General features: G+C 47.5%; 1 protein-coding gene across 1 annotated transcript in view; it reads right to left on the bottom strand.

Annotated features, from left to right (window-relative positions):
- TBXAS1 (thromboxane A synthase 1) overlaps window positions 1–20864 on the bottom strand; it is a 155689-nt gene that overhangs the window by 39533 nt on the left and 95292 nt on the right. Inside the window, exons 6-9 of the mRNA XM_049643045.1 lie at window positions 16978–17066; window positions 15084–15232; window positions 13191–13321; window positions 9175–9486 (exon numbers count right to left, since the gene is read on the bottom strand). Of these exons, the coding sequence (XP_049499002.1) occupies window positions 9175–9486; window positions 13191–13321; window positions 15084–15232; window positions 16978–17066 (681 nt within the window). The remainder of the gene's footprint in view (window positions 1–9174; window positions 9487–13190; window positions 13322–15083; window positions 15233–16977; window positions 17067–20864) is intronic.

Genomic DNA, 20864 nt, shown 5'->3' with positions numbered 1-20864 from the left:
CCTTCCTTCCTTCCTTCCTTCCTTCCTTCCTTCCTTCCTTCCTTCCTTCCTTCCTTCCAAAAGCTAATGGTTGGGAATACAACCCATACCTGTGATGTTTTAAGGGCCCAGAATGAGAGCAGTAGTTAAATAAATAAGCCATTCAGTTGAGAAGCTACCTCAGTGCCAAGAGGACCCACAGAACTCCGAGCTTCACCTGTAGAGCCCACTTTCCCCAGTTTATTTTTAATTCTTGCTTTTCTGGATTGATGTGCACTGACCCCACCAGCTTATTTGCTTCACAAAGCCTGGCCCTCTAGAGGCTCAGATATTGAATATAAAATACTCTGAGTTGCGACATGAAAGGCACCAAATATATGCTGATTGGTGTGGCCTGTTCCCCAAGGAACCACTCCTTGTGGGTCACCTCTCCCTCTGCTGAGACAGAACTTCTCTGCGGGGACTCGCGAGGTGGGGGCAGCTTGGAGCATTAATTGCTAAAAATTCAAAGTGCTGAAGTGCTGATCTGGGAAGCACAGGAAAAACATCTGTAAGTCCTTCCTGCTTTTCAACCTGCCTCTCGCTTGATTGCCCCCACTGCCCCCATTCGGGACATCTTGGTACAAAACTATAGGCTTCTGGGTTGCCAGGGGCTCCCACGTGGGCAGTGGGTCAGGAGGTGGAACCAGGAAACTTCTGTGTCACTCTGATTCGGGGACTAGAGCCAGAACAAGGGCAAGGAGACTAAAGAGTGTGGTGAACTTTGGAGAGAGAGGAGAGGAGACAGAAAAGGAGCAGGACGAGAAGGAGAGGAAAGAGAGGAAGAGGCAGCAGGGCTTCTCAGAGTTCCTGGATGGTGTGAGGTCTAAGGATGTGGCTGTCACTGTTGAAACCCATGGGAGGGGGTCAAGGCCAGGGAGGGTGAGTTTCCTTGGTGGGTGTGTGGGCATGGGGTGTGGATGTCTCCAGGCCATGGGGAAGAGTTTGGAGCCCCAGGTGGTGGCACAGGAAGGTCTTGGCCCTGAGCAGCACTCATTCACAGCACACATGGTCCCTGCCTTCCTGCAGGTGTCCCCAAGGGAAAAAATGGGCAGGTGACCTGGATCACGAAGATCAGTGCGTGTATGTAACAATCACATGGGCAGTGAAAAACTGGGGCTGCCACCTGATCCAGGGTGATGGGTCACCCTGCTTCAGGGACTCTTGAGTTTTCTTGAGTTGTCTTCTTTCCAGGAACTGGTATTTTCATAGCAGTAGCCACAAATTATGACTTCTAGGATGGAGTTCTAGAACACACCCAGAGAGGCCCCGCTTATAGGCTGTCAAGACTTCTGTGCTCTAATATTAGCTATAGGAATGCCAGGAAAGGGTGAGAGAGGCTCATTTTCTAGGTCAGACTCTTCTAGAATGAAGGACAGGGAGTGGGCAAGTTGGACACATTCCACCTGCAGTGAGAATAGTCCACATCTTGCTCCAGGCCCCCAGGGGAATAGCATCAAAGAAGTCCTCTTTGACCACAGTAATCTCTGCATGGACTCTCATTTGGGGACTCTTAAGGCTACCATGTACACTAAGGGCTCATTAGGGGAGCTTTTGGTCTAGGAGGAGCTCCCTGCCTAAAAGGTCCAGCCTGGTGGGTACCTGTTGGATGTGACAGGTCTCCAGTCTACATGTGCATCGTGAGAGAAGGCTCTGGTTATCATCTTCATCTGCCTTGAAGATGACTTCAGATCAACTCAAAAGCTCCCCGTAGCCTCCCACCCTGGAGAAGCAAGATAAGTTCAGGATTATAGGCAGTACGCCTCTAGAGATATACCCAAGATTGGGTGACCCTCGCCTCACTTTCCCTCTCAGTAAAGTGAGAGTGGCATCATTCTTTTCGGGATCGTTTTGAAAAAAATTCATAATTTATTAACAAGATGTAAATGGTCATGGAGGATCAGTGCTTTGGCATTAGGAATAAGTGCTTGCCACATAGAGCACAACTCGGGGAGAGGCAGGCCTGAGGGTTTGGAAGCTGGCTGCTCACAGCGCGTCGACCATGGACTGAAGTGTTGGTACCACCTGGGCGGTTGTTGGAAACGCAGAATCTCAGGCCCCGCCGTGGAAGTCTAGTGGTCTGTTGCTGCCAATCTCACCGTGCCGGTGTCCCTGCTCTTATCTTTGATTCTTTGGTATGACTTTAGGGCTGTAAGTTGTTCTGAGTTCCTGCCTCTTGCCTTGTACGTCTCAGCTTTGTGTCCTGTTGTGCTGTTATGGGATCTGCAGGAAAGGGCTCAGATGCACCTCTAAGCCCCACGGGGCCGGGTGAGCGTGTCGACGAGGACCCCTGAGCATATTCCTCCTAAAATGTTGGACAGCAGGACTCTAGCAGACCTGGGCAAAAGGGGAGGGAACCTGTCCAGTGGGGGAAAACCCATTTCCAGTTTTTCCCCTGAATCTTAAAATCAACTATGCCCTACTCCTGGTGTGAGGACGACCCTGAAGATTCATCCTGGGTACGATCCAAACTGGGAGACTTTTTTTTTTTTTTTTTTTCCATAGCGAGGACGAATTTGTGTGAAGCTACACACATTTTTTCCACCCAACCTTCCTCTTGTGACAAAGGATGTATATTTATGAAACAGCCAGTTGGGAGCAAAATGGCGTGTGTGTGTGTGGCCACAAAATATGCTTTTTTTTCCCCTTTGAGATCCTCTGGCTGCTTCAAGGAACAAATCCTCAACCTTGCTCACATTAGCAGCATGAGCTAATCAGTTGAAATACCCAGCATGGAATGCTTTTATCCTTAAGAGAAAAAGAAAGAGTAAGTTGTATTTTAATTAGATATTTATAATGGTTACAAAGCAGCTCTTCAAGAGAAGTTTTAAGAATCTGGCCTTCCTTCTAAGGCATAACTGTGTTCAAATTATCCTAAAGAGAGGCTGTATATCAATCTAGCCCAATTTGTGATAAATTTACAACTGGGTTCTGCACAGCAGATTTATAACAACAATTAAACAGAAGGAAAATGGGTCATAAATTTCGGCTGGCACAGTCCGGCACCAAAGAGAAGAAGAGAGAATGGTTTGGCCAGATCAAAAGTCAATAATTCCCACATAAAGTGCTGAAGCTATAGCAAACACAATTTATATGGAAAGAGGCTGGGTTTTTTTTTTCCTTCCGATCCTTTTCAAAATTAGATATTGGAGAACACAATGAAGCATCTACGTTACAAAGGTCTTATTAAATAATTGGTGTGCTTTCTCAATTTTACGAGTAGTACACATACAAACTGCTCCCTGCTCCTCAATGCTTGAATTTAGTGAAGGTAGTGCCCCTTCGATAGGACTAAGGAAACATGGGGCAAAGGAAACATGGGGCAAGTGATTGGGTGACTTGAGAGGGAAAGTTTTAAGCTGAATTTTGGTGGTGGATTGAGAGGAAAGCCAGATGATTTGGAAGGAAACACATATGGCCTTAGAACAAAGCAGCAGGAATTATAAAGTGGGTTATAACCATATTATAACTGGAAACAGAAATATGTACACCGAAATGAGAAAGACATCAAGGCCACTTGGGTCAAAACAGGTGGCAGGACACGGACTATTACTGGACAGAATGTGTGAATTGTAAAACATGTACCAAGAGCATCTTCAGTAGTGAGGGAAGACCTCCAAGTGTCCTTATGCGTGCCAGAAGTTGAGTTCTGCTGAATTAGTGACTTTCACTGCTGACAGTTTCACATCCTGACTGATAAAGGAGGCAGCGAGGCCAACCGCCAACCGGGACTTCACTCTAACCAATAAGGAAGCATTGACTGGCTCTGTGGAAATCACAGGACATGTGGTATGAAGTGGCCACACTGTTATGAGAAGGACATAAGAGCAGGCCATGCTCACGGTTGAGAAGCCCAAGAGTGCAAGCAGCGTGACGTGCTATTGGACTTCCATCCCACGGCTCAGGAAATCTGGGTTTTGAAAGTTCAGCGGAAAGGTGTGTGTGATTGCAGAAATTTGAAAGTGGGAGCTTCTGATCTGGGGACCATGGATTCTGGGTACCTGGGTGGACACACCGTTTTCTGGTCACCCAGCAGCTATTCTCCCCCCACTCCCAGGAACAGGGGTTTGGGGATCTCCCTCTCCTCCATCTGAGGTCTCAGTGGTTCCTGGGAGGCTGCTCCCAGGCACCAACTCCAGGGATGAGGCAAGTGACCCAGGTCTAAGTCAATCAGAGTATCATAATCTCCTCAGTCCCTGTGATTGGTGGAGGGCTGAGCGTGTGGCCCAATCGCTACCAGTGAGATGCTGTGAGCCTTTCGCTGGGACTTCAAAGAAAGAGACTCTCGCTGCTTCACATCGCACCTGAGCTGGCTCCGCACTACCCTCCCATCAGCCTATCGAAGGATTCGAGGACTTGAAGGAACACTCGTCGGAACAAGGAATCATCAGCTTAGAGAGGAGTGTTGCCGGGGCCCGAGCCAAGGGATGGGGTCTAGGATAGAACACCCATAGAGTTTGGGGGCAGCTGGCTGAGTCTGGCATTTCATTCTCCATTTCGTTCACCTGTGGATACGGCAGAATTGCTCATTTGCCCTCCCTGCCTATTTGAGCAGAGGAAAAGTAACTGGAGAGAGATGTCAGAGCAGAGGGGGCAGCCACTGTTGGTGTGGCCAAGGTGTGTGTCTCCCCTGGTCACATGGACACTGAAAGAGGCATGGAGGCTCAGAGTGAGCCATCTTGCCAGTAACCTGCTCCAGGGGGCTGACTGCCCAGGAGATCCCAATGCTCAGAAGCCGTGAGCCCTCTGGATAAGCCCTGCAGGGCCCCGTGCCAGCGCCATGGGAGGTGCTGAGAGAAGCCTCCGTTGTGTAGGAATGGGACTTCTGTTAGATGGCTCCAACCCTGGGAGGAGAAGGGGGCCCAGGAGGGACAGGGAAAGGCTAGGAAGGATTAAAAACAGACCACAGGCTGTCCCCGGGGCAGCTTCCTCAGGCCACAGGTCTGCGTGAGCTAAGGACATGGAAGGACATTAAATTGGATCAGAGACTGAAATTTTAAACTGGGCCAGACTAGTCTGGACTTTTTCATGCTGAAAAGTGACCAGAAATCTTTGAGATCTATTGGAGCCATCATCAAGGAAAGGGAAAAGGAGATCATCAGAGCACAGTAAAAAAATGATAATTGGAGAAAACACGAAAAGTTTCCATGTTTGTACCTCACGTAGTTCAGATTGTTCAACACACTGGTTCCACAGCTGTCTTGAGACCACTAAGGGAGATCCTGTCTGAGAATGGGGTATGCCTAGAGTGAATAGAGCTGAAAGTCCTATCGAGAGAGAGAACACCGGGTTCCAGTGACAGAGTTTGAGCCCCTGCATCAAGCCACACCCGAGACAAATCTCCTCTCTGGAGTTTTCTGTTATGTGGGTCAATAAACTCCCTGAGCTAATATGGATTAAGTTTTCTATCACTATCAACGGAAAAAAAATCCTGGATTGATACAGTGTACATATACAGTCTTGTTCTTGGGGAGACGGACATAGCTTCTGTCGGACTCTCATAGAACATTGCTATAAAAGGATATAACTCAGAGGAAAGAAACCCTGAAGCTCGAATCCAGCGATCCCATTAACAGATACAAGAGAAATCATCGGATGAGATGTGTGGGGTTCTACAGGGGTATCATGGAAGAGCTAGATACTTGGGGTAGGGTCTGGGGTCTGAGTCTGGCATTAACTGGCACTCAAGAAATATTTGTTGAATGGAAAGCAACAGGAAAATTATAACAAGTCCTACATTACATGCAAATTTTCAGGAGAATATCGAATGTGTGAACATCTAATCTGCATTTCCATGTCCTGACAGATGGCCCATGTTAACAGAACTTTGACTATAGGAAGGAAGGAAGGAAGGAAGGAAGGAAGGAAGGAAGGAAGGAAAGAAGGAAGGAAGGAAGGAAGGAAGGAAGAGAAAGAAAGAAAGAAAAAGAAAGGAAGGAAGAAAGAACCTACAAATATTCATTGAGTGGGTACCATGTGTTACACTTATACAACTATTAACACAGCTGTGACTGCCAAATCAATTTTTTAAAAACGATAACTCCCATGTATTCCTATTTCTCAGAGACAGTCCTAGTTTGTCTCAGAGAAAGAAAATGACCTGGTGGGGGCAGGGAGCTTCCATTGCTGGGGCAGAGCATTGGACCCTGTTTCTTCTTAGAAGAGGGGTTTGGACCCTGAGAGTCTAGGGCTGACTTCTTAAAGTGGAACCAGGGACCACCTGTATCAAAATCACCTGGTATGTTTTATCTAAAATGCAGGCTCCTAGGCCCTGGCCCAGACTTACGGAATAAGAATCTTTGAGGAAAGGGCCCTGGCTTCTGCATTTTTAAACAATCTCCCCAGATAGTTTTTATGCACATGACAGTTTGAAAAACTTTACCTACCAAAATCTGGCTTTTTCCCCATAGGGTCTCAGTGCCTTGTAACATTCTGCACAGCCCCATGGAAGGTAGTTCTCTGGGGGAAAGAAGCCCTATCTTGGGCTGGGGGGATTGGAAGGAGGCTGGACCACACATTTTGGACTTGATTACTTGATGCCTTCTGTTGGCCTGGAGGGTTTCATTTGGAAGGGAGGTATTTTTTTTCCATTTTTTTTTTTTTCAGTTGGTGATTAAATTCCATGAAGGTAAGGATCATGACTTCTACCTCTTAGAGCTGCTGCTCCCTCTTCGATACACTGCCCTATCTCCCACACTGTTGACCACTCTCTAGATGCTTAAATGTCTTTAGTTTGACCTGTGTTCTGGTTTGTTTGAGACCAAGGGGCGATTTCTCACTATTGCCTTTGCTGCCTTCCTGGGATGGCAACCAGAACTTCCTCTGGCAGGTGTCTCCTGAGTTCTCTGTCATATGACATGGGTGTGACTGACTCTAGGGGTGGGATTGACTGGCTGAAGCCCTTCCATGCCCCCATTCCCATGGCCATGATAGTTGGTTCAAGAATGGGCAGTGACCTAAGCATCCTGGCCAGAGTTCACCTGATTGTTATTGAGAATTTGGGGCCACAGATTCTTTTTGCCCTTGGTAATGAGCAAGGAAGCCTGTAGTCCTATACATTCTTGGCAGGCTGCCTGGGCTTTGAGAAGAAAGCACAACGAGAATGGGGCCAGTATTAAGGAGGCACAACCAAGAACTGGGGAGAAACGGGGACCTGAGCACATATTTGAGGCCCAGAAAGACTTGCCTGAAGCCACATCTATTCCTAAGCTGCTCAGTGATCTGTACTATTAAGTCCCTCCTCCCCACCAGTTTTTTTGTTTTTTTTTTTTTTGTTTTTTTGTGCTTAAATCAGTTTGGGTTGGGGTTTTGTTATGTGCTGCTAAATGCATCCTAACCGGTATGCCCTTCAGCTCCTCTTATTTCTCTTTCTGTAACATACCCCAGACATCTTGGGTCCCTTCTCAAACAAACAGAAGGACAGACAGAAAGACAGACAGAAAAATACCACAAGTACCCATGAAACAGAATAGGATGGATGGTAGGAATAGGTGGTAGGGTTATTTGGATGCATGGCTTGTTGAGACTCCGTGCCCAAAGAATATTGATTAATGGATCAATTTCAACCTGGAGGGAAGCCCTGTCCTGTTCAACATTTTAATCAATGACTTGGATGGAATAGGAGGCAGGCTTAGCAAGTCTCAGATGACACAGAGCTGGAAGAACTGCTAATATGACAGATGGCAGAATCAAGATTCAAAATTATTTTGACTGAGTTGAGCAATAATAAGGATAAATATAAACTCTTGCATCTAGGCTCAAAAAAATCAATTGTGTAAGCAGCAGATTGGGGAGACCTGGCTTGGCAGATGTCATAAGAATGTGGAACTTTACGTTGACCAGGAGCTCATGATGAGCCAAAAAGTTGAGGCAATTAGTAACATAGTTAATGAAGTTTTCAAATATTTGAAATATCAAAATATTGGAGAACTGCATTGGTGAAGAAAGGCTAACCTTGCATCTACTTCCCTGGTGGCTTAAAGAAGTGGGAAGCAATTTTCAGCTCAGTATATATATTTTAAAAAGCTTCTGATGATTCTAATAACAGAACAGGCTACCTCCCCAAATTGTGAATGTAATAATTATATCAGCATGTAATAGAAGTCTATTATGGTGGTCTTCAATCTATTTATTTATTTATTTATTTAGAGTGAGGGGAGGGGCAGAGAGAGGAGAGTGAGAATCCCAAGTAGGCTCAGCATGTGATAGAAGTCTATTATGGTGGTCTTCAATCTATGTATGTATGTATGTATTTATTTATTATTTATTTATTTTTAGTGAGGGGAGGGGCAGAGAGAGAAGGAGAGTGAGAATCCCAAGTAGGCTCCCCACTGATGCGGGGCTCAAACCCATGAACTGTGAGATCATGACCTGTGCCAAAATCAAGAGTTGGATGCTTAACCGACTGAGCCACCCAGGTGCCCCTGGTCTTCCTTTTAAAAGCACAGATTTAAAAAATGATTTTAACAACTTGTAAGTCAAAGCAATACACACAAAAGCATCCAGAAAAAAATCTGGCGATTAAGTAGCCTAGCTTGGCACTCTTGAAAGTTTGTTTCAGATTCACCAAAGAGGAGCCTCATCTAGAAGGAATATCCAGAATCTGAACTTTGCGCTGGCCATCCCCATTTCACCTCATTCCATTTATGGCCCTCCTGCTTGGTGCTCACCCGGGTCTCATTCCTGCTTTGGGTTGGCCCATCCTTATGCCCGCTCCCACTTTCCAGCTTGGTCCCCTTTCCTGCCTCACACTTGCCTCCCAGAGCTGACTCCACAGTCATAGCAGTGGGAAACCACACCTCTTTCCTGCCCCTGCCTTTTGACCCTCACCTGTTGCTAAGACTTTGCAGCCTCCCTGAGCCAGGCCTGGTTTCATGTACAGCCCTAGACAGTGAAGATACGTATACAATACTCCTCTCCTCTCCCTCTCCCTCCCCCTCCCCCTCCCCCTCCCCCTCCCTTCCCCTTCTTTTTATTTTTCTGTTGTTCTGAACACTCCATTTTACTTGCTAACCCAGAGAGGCAGAGAAGGTGGGCCCTATTTCATCTCATACACTTAGCATGTGATTTTCGCAAGGAAGTTATCAAAAGTAAGTTTCACTTCTACGAACACAAAATCACGTTTCCTGTGGATTTCACAAGGACGACTGTACTCACGAATTTCTCATTAAAGCTGTCCACCTCTGTCAGAAGCTTCTCTTGGCAGTTAGGGTTGGTGGCCAGGAGGTAGGTGGCAAAAGAGAGCGTGTTGGTGACGATCTCGTAGCCAGCAATGAGGAAGATGAAGGCCTGGCCCACGACCTCATCCACAGTCAGAGGCTTGGACAGGCATCTGGGCTGGTGCAGGTGGGAGGGACCCGCTGTGCAGTCGGTGGAGAAGACTTGTCTGACCATGTCAAAGCCCTCCACGCCCACGGAGGTGGAGGAATGTCGGGCGTCCAGGATCAGTTGGAGGAAATCTTTCCGCCTCTAAGGGACAAAAGGAGAAAATGCCCATTTTGGTCTTAGAGTCATGTGACGGAGGCACAGAAGAAGACACACACCTGAGCTTGATGGGAACCAGTACCCTCGTTGTGGGGTTATCTGAGATGGCAAGAACCTGGAACCCCCAGCGTCCCTTACATGGCATTGGTTCTCAGCAAACAGCAGACTGTGATGCTGCCGTTAAAAAAGGATGAGGCCGTTCATCTGGACTGATTGGGAAGGGTGTTAAGCCATTTTGGTAAGGAAAAAACAGCAAGTTGCAGAACAGCCTGCACAGTGGAACCTCATTTCTGTAAAAACAGTACACGTACAATATATATAATTGCACGCATTTGTTCACGCATAGAAAATGTTCAGCAGCATCTATACCCAGCAGTTCACAGTGAACTTGGGGGAGGCGGGGAAACCAGCACGGGGCGGGGGGGCGGGGGGGGGGTTGAGTTTTTACGTTATGCATGTTTGTACTGTCGGTTGGTTGGTTGGTTTTCCAACAATAAAACAATGAAAACATCATATAGATTTAAACGAAAGTACGCGTTCCCTTGGGCACTTAGGCACCATTCAGGGCTAATGGATGGGTGGCCATACATTTTCCTCACACAGTAGGAAGTTGGCAGAACTGGGGGGCGGGAGGGAACTAGCCTTGGGGAAGCTGGTCTTCAAAGACCTCCCCCACTCCCTTTGTCCCCAGTGATCCCTTAACCCATTTAAGTGCTTAGAGCTTTCTTACCATTTCCCCCTACCTCCCTTATCAGCAATTTGCATATTCTTTATATTTTTACTGCCACTAATTGTAACCATAGAAGCTTTTGCATATTGCTTTCACATTGACAAAGTGTATCCCTGGCATACCCCTTCTTTGAAAAGCTCTTTAATGTGATGGGTGACAACCAATATGTTACTCTTTTCTGAAGTTTATGGGGCTCAAACAGCAAAAGGAGAGTATCAGAACCACCAGCAGAAACATATTATAATTTCAAAGTACTTTGCTTGGTGCAGCGTTTTCTCAATTCATTGACTTCTGAATTTCTATTGCATTAATAATCTGTGTCCCACACATCAGCACTTAATTCCATCTTTTAAGATTGCTGTTATTTCACCTGTTGTTGCTTTTTCTCCTCCAAGAGAGTGTAAGCGTGTCCAGGGCAGGACCCTGTGTCCCACCCCCTCCCCCCAGCCCACACCGCGTTGTTGCACTGAGCACGTTACGTGTGCAATAAACGATCCCACAAATAACAAGGCTGTGCAGGGAATGCATTTTGAAAAAGGCTGTGTTGGATTGGCTTACAAGTGATGCTATTTGGAGCAGGCAGTTTGGGTCATGAGGCCTTTGCGGCTCTACTGGTGCCCAGCTTTTGTGACCTTGCAAGACATCTGCTGAGATTCCAGCAGGGTCACAGCTAAGCCTGTGGGCATCAAGAACCTTGAGTCTCAGGAGCCAAGGCCTCCGTGTCCTGCCAGCCTGCTCAGGTCAGCCACACTTGGCTGCCTCTTTCCACCCCGGCCTGCTCGTTCTCATTTCCAGGCGGCATCCTCGAGAGCTGGCTTCCCCCGGATTCCTTCCTGATGCTCTGCCAACATCTGGGTGGCTGTCGTGGCTCCACTGCCAGCCTGGCCGGGCAGAGTCGGGGCAGGGCGGGGCATGATGGTTCCTGTGGGAGGTGAGTACCTTCTGCTACCTTGGCTCCTGGAGGAGAACGCGCAGGCCTATCCGCTGGTGAGTGCGAAACTCCTCAGGGTGCTGTGCAGTCCTCCCTGAGGCTCACCTGTGGCTTTGCTGGAGGGCAGTGGGGACGACATGGGCGGGAGAGCACCTTTGGCTTTGGTAGAAGTGCAGCTGGCATCCTTTGCTCTCATCCCCTGCTCAGGCAGGCTGCTAGAAGGCCATCGGAGCTCGGGAGAAATCTGTCTTCACCTCCAGCTACAGAGGCCGGAGGAAAGGGCTGCTCTCCAGGGCCCGTGCGCTGGAGAAGAGCATTAGTGCAGATGGGTTTCTTTTATTTGCACTGCATCACAGAGGCTATTTGAACAGTGCCCATTTAGGACTGAAACAGTGCTGCTTTATGGTTATATCCAAGGAAAATACGCACCCTGATAGATGTAGGTGTCTAATCCACCCATCGGGCTAGAGCTTAGAAAAATATTTACCTTTTAACATCTGTGCTGCATTTTCCACTGCGCAAACACACATCTGCTTGATGGAATGTCTGCAGAGTTTAGATGGGTTTAAAGCAAGTTTTCTTAGTAACCATATAGCTCTGTCTTGACACGGGCAGTCCTGGATTTGTGGTTGGGAGGTTTTTCTCAGATCAGCTCATTGTTTGAAACAAATAGCTCTCGAGTTTATAAAAGGAAGAGCTGGAGGCAATCCCAGTAATTGGATCTTTAATAAACCCCTCACCTCTTAGCCATTCGGTGCAACAGTTTTAGAATTTTCAGCCCGATTCCACAGCCTGTGGGTTTCGGGCTGGGGGAGGGGTGGGGTGTGTGACAAAACTGTCATCAGGAAGCCCTTCAGAGCGATACTGAGGTTTGAAAATGCGGCTTTCCTCACCCCTCCCTCCCCGGGCTTCATCCTCATTCTGGAGACTCAGGAACCTGATGAGAATGTTCTGTCCTTTTAGGGGGAGCTGGGCCAGTGATATCAGCGAGCTGATTCTTCCCACACCTCCAAGGGCGTCGAGTGGAGTTCACCATGGTGCGGGCCAAGGGGCTGTGAGCTTCTATACACCGTCCCCTGCCCCCTGAACCAGACTCCTTTGCCTCACAGGCTCCAGAGGGGGAAGCCAGGCAGATGAGGCCGCTGGTGCATCCAGGCATTAATTAACCCCCCATCTCTTTCTGGGCCAATGGCACAGTAAGGGACCTCACGTCCTCCCTTGTTAAGCCCTATGAACCCATCTTTGAGCAACTCTTTTAAAGCTTGCACAAGTCAATTCCAGAGAAGACATGTTAGCCCTGGTTTTTTTTCCCCTCTCGAAGCGATGTTCTTGAATGCAACGAAGCCCTTAAAGAATAGTGTTATACATGCATGAATGCATCCAACAGTGACGTTATTTTCCAAACACTGAAAAGTCCAATTTCTATTCTCAGCCAAGTTCAAACAACAAATATTTACTGGATTCCTACTATGCACCAAGCATGGTGCAAGTCTAAGGAGGAAAGAAGTCTCTGGGTCTCAGCTGAAGCGTGAGAGGGCCCTCAGCCCCAGATTTTGCAGCAACATCCTCCATGCTGAAAGTCAAGGTGGGATTAATTGAGAGCTGCCTAAACTCCCCTCTACTGGTAGTGCTGTTCACTCTACAACTCCATCTTGCCAGTTTTCAGTATACAGAATATGCCGATGAAAAGTACATGTGAAAATTTACCTAGAAAATTCTTTGGGGCTGCTATTGCCTGTGCTTGAAATAGAGAGGCCATGAGTTTTGGGGGGTACCCATGGCAGAGCATGGACAATTTGATCTGGGTTTCTCTCCACCATCCTTCCCCCTCCCTTTTCTCTTTCTTGTTCGCCCCCTCCTCACCCCTTCTCCTTTCCTTCCAGTTCCCTGGAAGGCTGTAAGCGGTAGGCCACTGAAGGCCAGCATAGTGTGGTGTGCGGGGTGGGTAGGGAAGAGACAGAAGAAACAGAACTGTACCAAATTAGGCCCCATTCCGTTTCAACGACAGGCCCAAGTGAGATACGTTACCTCTTCTGCTGCTTGCTGGTCCCGCAAGGCAATCACATTCCTAATGAGTTTGTTAAAAAAGCCATTCAGTTCATCTCGGTTCTTATTGGGCAAAATCCGGGCCAGTGGGACCATTATGGATGGAAATGATACTTGAAAGAAAAAAAACAAAAGCGGCACTGAAAACGGGGCGGCAATAACCCCAGGGCTATTAGATGCCTGTTGCCAGGGAAGCAAACCCTGGCCTTGACTTAGTCATTGGAAGCCGGGGCTCCCCTCTGGATCTGCACTCTTCGCGGCAGGGTTTGTACCTCATTTCACTTCCCGACTCCTCACGTTCCTTGCACATTGTAAGCACTCGGTAAATGTCTGCACAGTTGAATCCCCACTTCCATCGGGCTCCCAAGAATTCAGTCTCATACTTAGAAATTAATTTTCCAGGTCCTAGATCTGAGGGTTCAAGGTCTTTGTATTTCATCAAGAAAGGACAGATTATAGGCCATGTTTTAAATCTTAGCAAGTGGTGGAAGCTGATCTACTTTCTTAACTTTCCGGTCATTTGCATTTTCCCCCCACTTTCTTAACTTTCTGGTTATTTGCATAATTGTCCCCAGAGCTCCACCTGAATGGTCTCTAGGAGCTGCTGCCCAGGGGCAGCTGGTGGCATGAATGCTGGCCCCTTGGGTATCTCCCCTGCTGTGCCAGGCAGGAAGCCTGTGCCTTTGCTGCCATGGCCTTGGGACAGAGCCACCTGGGGACACTTATCCCCTCCTAGAGGGTGGCTTAGGCTGAGGGGCTGAGCTGCTGCAGTGTTGTTCAGGTCAGTTCAGCTTCCCGGCATCGACAGTGGGCTCACTGCGTACAGGCAGTGCGCGGGAGCCAGGATGGAGAGGGTAGTTCTGGACCCCAGCAGATCTCAGAGCACTCTGCCCATTTTCAAGAGCCAGAGTCTGAACCAATGTGGGATAGCAGGGAGGTGGGTTCAGAGAGGAGTAGTAGCAGGGCTGGGACAATGGGGCCATCCCCCCCCCCCCCCCCGCTGGGCATGTCCATGGTCAACGGCAAGTGGAGCTGACTCAGCGGAGTAGTTCCCAGGGGGCCGAGGGGGCAAGGGGCAAAGGGACTGCTTTGACCCCTCAGCAACTCCTCCTATAATTTGATTGCGGGTCTGATGGAGGCGACTTGGACTTCCACAGAAATGGACTCAGAAATGGGAGTGAAACTGACCAAGGAATGAATACAATTTAGCAGCCCGGCAGAAAGGTTAGAAGTTAGGGCGATAATCAATAACAACAATAGCCACACTTCAATACTTCCATAAAAGCAAGAAGATGCTGGAATTGGCCAGAGGGTAAAAACTCACTTCTAAAATAAAAATAAAATAAATCGACCAGTCTCCACAGCATTAGGTAACCTGCTAGTCACCCTTCGTGTATGATTTCTAGTTTACTGTGCTTTGGGCTTCAAGCAGAGAAGTCTTCCAAAGGGGATTTTGCTGGAGGGGAGAAATATGTCCTAGAAAATGGAAGGCTTTGGGCTCCAATCTAGGCTGTGGTTTTCTAAGCCTCAATTTTCTCATCTGTGAAGTGGGTGAGAATACTTCTCTCTTAGTGAACACAGCACTAACAGGCAGTGCAAGCAAAGCACTTAGCGCTGGTCACGGCTGCTGTGGCTGCTGTGGCGGTGGTGAGAGGGGCGGGCACTTCCTATCTTGGTGATGGGTAGTCCTGAGTGGTGACAAGAGGAGCCTGGGTGGCCCCGGGAACATAAGGCCTCTGCAGAGCGGACTCCGCAGGGTGACTCTCAGAGGCACCTGGAGTTGTGGCGAGAGATGCCTGGGCCACCCAGCCGTCATGGGGACTGGCCAGCTTGCTGGACCCCTGCCTTGCTGCCCTGGGCGGGAGCTGTACTTACAGATTAAAACCAGGATCGGCTTGGGGATGGAGTACGCAAAGAAACGCCTGCAGTGCTTCACAAAGGGGTCCTCAGGAGCCCCCCGGGAGTCCACCTGGGTGCCAAAGGCGACACTGGCAACCACATCTGTAGTGTAGCAGCTGTAGCACCTGCGGGACAGGAGACCATTTGGATTTGGAAAGGACCCTGCCGTCGGCCTGCCCATCACACACGCTACTAAAGAGGCACCACTTCATCATCTGCCTGCTCGAGCTCAAAGGAGGTGGTCCGAGGGGAGTCCCGGGAATGGGGTCCTTTGAGCGTGGCAACAGAATTTGGGAGGAGACACCAAAACATATCTGATCACTGATGTAAACACAGACTGGGGAGGGGAGGAGAGCATCACTTCCTCACCTTGCAAGCTTCAGGCAGCCTTAATCAGCCGCAGTCAGATTCCAAGAAATAGGCTCCAACCCATCCTCCCCAGGGAGGAGGGAAAACAGTGGACCCAAAGCTCATAAGCATTACCCCAAAGCTGTGCAGCGTTGGTCCAAAGCCAGGATCGAGTGGTTAATTGATAAATAGCAAGTTGGGATTGATGAATTAACAACCTGGTTGTCTAGTTTTATTAGCTCTGTTTCCCCCCTTCCTCCTAATGATTTTACAGTTTTCGTAAGAGTTACAAACAAAAAACAAGGGCACTTCACACTCAAATAAATTCAAGACAAACTTTGGGACCAGCTTCGTGAACATATGTATATTATTACAGAAAACACACGTTGCACTTTAGAAACAAACAGAAGGAAAAGTGTCTGGCAATCGCTCCGGAAAAATTAACCTCTTAGGCTCTAAGAAACCTGCCCTTAAATGGCCATTTTAAACCAGAATGATCCTTTTTTGTTATCTTAGAGGAGCAGTCAGGTTAAGTTATTTCTAAAACAGGCTACCAACGGCGTATGCATATCCTTTTATAATTAAAAGTTCTTATTTTTGTGGCTTGACTTAGGCACATATGTAGTTCCTTTTGTCTCCTAACCAACAGCTTATCATTAAGGGATAAATGACATCTCCAGATGACTTCTTTTATTTTGACTGCTTTATTGAAAACATTTCTACAATTGATTACACATGTCCCCACTATAGCAAAAGCAGTTTGCCTACTGAATGTGATTTCATCTGATCCTAAAGGCTGAAGAGTTAAGAGGGTGGTTTTTTTTTTTTTTGGAAGAGTTAAGGATTTTTAAGTTATTTACTTTGCTTTTGTAACCATTCAGCCCATCTTATCTTTAGCCAACTCATGCATCTCATGACAAGAGAGAAAGTGTATGAGAGGATTTTGTAAACACAATGGCAGAATTTAAATGCTGATGATAATTGTGTTATTATTTTATTAGCAGTGATAATAAGAACGAGCCAGCTTCTGGCTGATCTGCGTCTCTCGCCCTACTCTGTAAGCCATAACTTAGCAGAGGACAAGTGGAGGGAAAGCCAAATAATTAGTCATTTAAATTTGGTGTTCACCGCTAAGTCATGGCTTCCAGGCTGAGGTGCACCACAATTTTTCTTGAAGTAAAAGTGCACAGACTTCCCCCCCCCCTCCATCCCCCGGGGACCCTGTCCTTCCTGCCCACTCCTGGGTCTGCAGAGGTCGGAGGGCGTGTCCAACCACACGCCGCTGCCCACTCAAGGCTTCCTTCCACACGCCACACTTACCCTAGCCTTTGTTCATATTCTTTTCACATTTTACGGGGGTTTCCTTTTTTATTATTCAGTCCACCCATGCTTTTATGAGCCTCTAGCATTTCCATAGTTTGCTGGTCCCGAGGTAATTGTCCAGCAATTATGTACAGTTACAAGAAGCAGCAATTCAGAAGTGCAATTTCTCATCTGTCATGTAGCCATGTAGCACCCTTACCTCTGGATGTCGAAAGCATCCCCGGATTCCGCATAGCCTTTTAGGTGAGCCAGGAGCATGTCACAGGCTTGGCTGATTAGGGGAGTCATCTGATAGCAGATAACAAAGGTGTAATTAGGACACGATGCAGAGAGCACACCTAAAGTAGCTGCAGATACAGAGGTTATGTGTGGTCCTTCCTGGGAAAATGGACAAGGCAACCTTCCTGCAGCTGAGATTCAAGAGGAAGTTTTGAAATTCACAAATAACATACAATCGCCATAAATGTCTACTTTAGCTTAAGCAATCTGTTCTTTTGGAAGCAAAAAGAAGAAAGGATGTAGAGTAAATACTGTGAAATAATTACAAAAATGATCATTAAGTGCTTAGACAGAAATGAGAATCACTACTCGGTTGCATGACATTTGGTTAGCATTAGAGAGTAAATAGACCACAATCCATATGTACTCTCTCTGGAATTAGCCCAAATCCATGTTTGCTTGGTTCCAATTATACTTTAGATCTTCTACTAGAGTATAGAATCTTAGTCTCCAAAGGAACGTGAGGTCGTCCATTTCAACTGCTTATTCAATACGAAAATCATTTTTAGAGCATTTCTGTTGGATGGCTATTCATTTCTGCTTCAGCTGCTTAAAACTTTTGAGTATGTATAAGGGAACCCTTGACATCAAGAGGCCTTCCATGCCCACCCAGGAAAACTGCTGAGTTTCTTTTCTTTTTTTTTTTTTTAATTTTTAATGTTTTATTATTTATTTTTGAGAGAGGGAGATAGAGTGTGAGCAGGGACAGGGAGTAGCAGAGAGAGAGAGAGAGAGAGAGAGAGAGAGAGAGAGACACGGAATCTGAAGCAGTTCCAGACTCGAGAGCTGTCAGCACAGAGCCCAACGCGGGCCTGGGCCTCCAACCCATGAACCGTGAAATCATGACCTGAGCCCAAGTTGGACACTTAACCGACTGAGCCACACAGGCGCCCCCCCCCCCCTTTTTAAATATTAAAATATTTTCATTTTGGAATCCGTCTAACATATGCCCAGAAAGATACAGAGAATGGTGTTGCGAACATTTGTGTAATTATTATCTAGCAAGTTTGGATCTCACTTCTGGCCGCCACCACGTTGACCCCAGCCGTCTGGCTCAAGTGGATGGAATTCTCTGTGGAGCTAACGGGCAGCCACATGACCTTCTGTTTTCTCCCTCATGTTTGCAAAGCCAGGTCGGAAACATCAAGGGGAATCCTTCCAGCCAGTGCCCGTTCTAGAACAACATCGTAGCTAAAGCAGCCCGCCCTAATACCTCGTTCTGACCATTTCTTATGGAAAACATTTTTGAAATGTTAAATATGTTTAGGTTTTACTATTTTGACACTAGAATATAACTTCTAGTGGAGGCCAGGGGAGGTTTTTGTCTTTTTGTTCATTTTTATGGCCCCAGAACCTACAACAGGGCCTTAGCCCATGGTAATTCTTTGTTGAATGAGTGAAGGAGTTGGAATGATTATGTAAGCCTCAGTCTTTGCTCTTAAAGTCTCGAGGATTTGGGGAAAGTTACAAAATGTTAATCTACTTGTTAGAATATATGTTGTTCTGAGCCAAAATCTGCCCCTTTTAACAACCTCACACTGCTTTCATTGCCTTCTTCCTCTTGGTAGTGCTTCCAATACTCAGACGGCAGGTGCTGCTTCTCCTCACAGACCAAACAGTTCTTCCCCATCCCTTCAGCACCCATCGTACACATGGTCTACACACACTTCTCCAATCTCATTGCACAGGCTCTCTCTCTCTCTCTCTCCCTGCCTCCCTCAGTCATCAGTGTCACTCTTGAAAGGCAGCTCCATAAATGGAGCATGGTATTTCAGGTAAGATCCTTTATTAAATCTCTGGGGCGCCTGGGTGGCTCAGTCGGTTAAGCGTCTGACTTCGGCTCACGTCATGATCTCGCAGTTCGTCAGTTCGAGCCCTGTGTTGGCCTCTGTGCTGACAGCTCAGAGCCTGGAGCCTGCTTTGGATTCTGTGTCTGCCTCTGTCTCTCTGCCCCTCCCCCCCTTCTCAAAAATAAGTAAACATTAAAAAAATTATTTAAAAAATCATAAATGGATCACTCCCCTGTCTGCCAATCACAAGCCAGGTGTGTGTTGACTTTTCTAGAAGACACCTATGGGGGCGCCTGGGTGGCGCAGTCGATTAAGCGTCCGACTTCAGCCAGGTCACGATCTCGCGGTCCGTGAGTTCGAGCCCCGCGTCGGGCTCTGGGCTGATGGCTCGGAGCCTGGAACCTGTTTCCGGTTCTGTGTCTCCCTCTCTCTCTGCCCCTCCCCCGTTCATGCTCTGTCTCTCTCTGTCCCAAAAATAAATAAAAAACGTTGAAAAAAAAATTAAAAAAAAAAAGAAGACACCTATGACAGGCAAACATTGAGGTTCCAGTCAACAAAAACCACAAGGTTTTTGATGACCATGAATCATCACCATAGGCCATTGATTTTTTGACACTTTAGGCTCCATTCATTAGAAGCGAATTTACACTTACATTATATTTATTGCCTTGAAAAGTTGTCCTGCTGTGTGTTCTGAGCAGAACAAGCTCTTCACTCCCCCTCAAACATTCAGATGATTGGAGAAGCCCCGGCACAGTGGGACAGCCTGAGTGGCTGGTTGGAGGGACATCGGCTTTGTTGGACCCCTCCTTCCCATAGCTCTGCAAGCCAACCCCACGGTCTCTGGAGGGTAAGGAAAGATCTGTAGCTACAGCGTCTCTGGCAGAGTCCATCCTGAGAAGCAGAAGGACATTCCCACTGAGTAAGAGTGAGCTGTAGTCTAAGCTCAGGGCTGCGTCAGTTCCCAGAACCAGGGACAGTGGCCTGGGCAGCCACATGGCAGGTCAAGGAGCAGACGCTCGGAGAGGAACATACACACACAGTGAAGAGATGGCAGAGCATCCGAGATACCCCCTTGTTGCCAAGACTCCTGGAAGAAGCCTCTGGAGAGGAAACTCCTGGGGAAAAGGACTTTTAGCTCATGGAGCTTCAAGTGCTTAGAGCCCTAGAGTGTTTGTACCCAGTGTGGGTGGGCCAAGGATGTGCTCACGCGTTCAGATCTCCTCTCCTGTAACACTGCCTAGTCCTTTTGGTTCCACGTGAAACTTGATAAGTGTGCCTTCTAAGCCTGCATTCAGTTCGCCACTGGTATACAGGATCAGACACGGAGCCGCGTGGCCCTCCACCACACTGCTACTTTACGTAGCTGTGGAATCGGTCAGTCGTCACCGTTTCTGGCCCCTCAGCCAGCTGTGGGTGAGCCTAAGTGAATATTCAGCCAGGCAGCAATTACCAGTCAGTTGGCTGGGGAAGACTTTGTCAAATGATGTGCCCAAATAGAAATGTAATTGACCTCACATGCCTGTCCCGAAGTCCGCTCAAAACAGGGATTAGATGGCTATCCTGACTGATTCTTGATAACTGGGTGGGCTCTCTATGCCAACTGCGTTCTTTTCTAAATGCTCACAAACTGTCCACTTAATAATCCATCAGTACAAAAGTGCATGTAAATGGGTCACTTTAAAAAAAATGTTTATTTTATTTATTTTGAGAGAGAGCAAGGGAGGGGCAGAGAGTGAGGGAGAGAGAGAGTCCCGAGCAGGCTCCATGCTGTCAGCACAGAGCCCAACATCAGGTTCAATCTCACAAATCGTGAGAGCATGATCTGAGCCAAAATCAAGAGTCGGAGCCTTAACTGACTGAGCCACCCAGGTGCCCCTAAACGGGTCATTTTTAATGGCCTCTGGGCCATCATTCTCAAAAGTTCTTAGACTACCTTTGTGTTTGGAGAACTCTGTACTCTCTCAGCCACCTTTCTATGACTGGCTTCACTGGCTACATTCTTCCATTATTTTAA

This window comes from Panthera uncia, chromosome A2, assembly GCF_023721935.1.
Source record: "Panthera uncia isolate 11264 chromosome A2, Puncia_PCG_1.0, whole genome shotgun sequence".
Taxonomy (NCBI): Eukaryota; Metazoa; Chordata; class Mammalia; order Carnivora; family Felidae; genus Panthera; species Panthera uncia.
The sequence above is the reverse complement of the archived record's forward strand: the minus strand, read 5'-3'. Positions and strand labels throughout refer to the sequence as shown.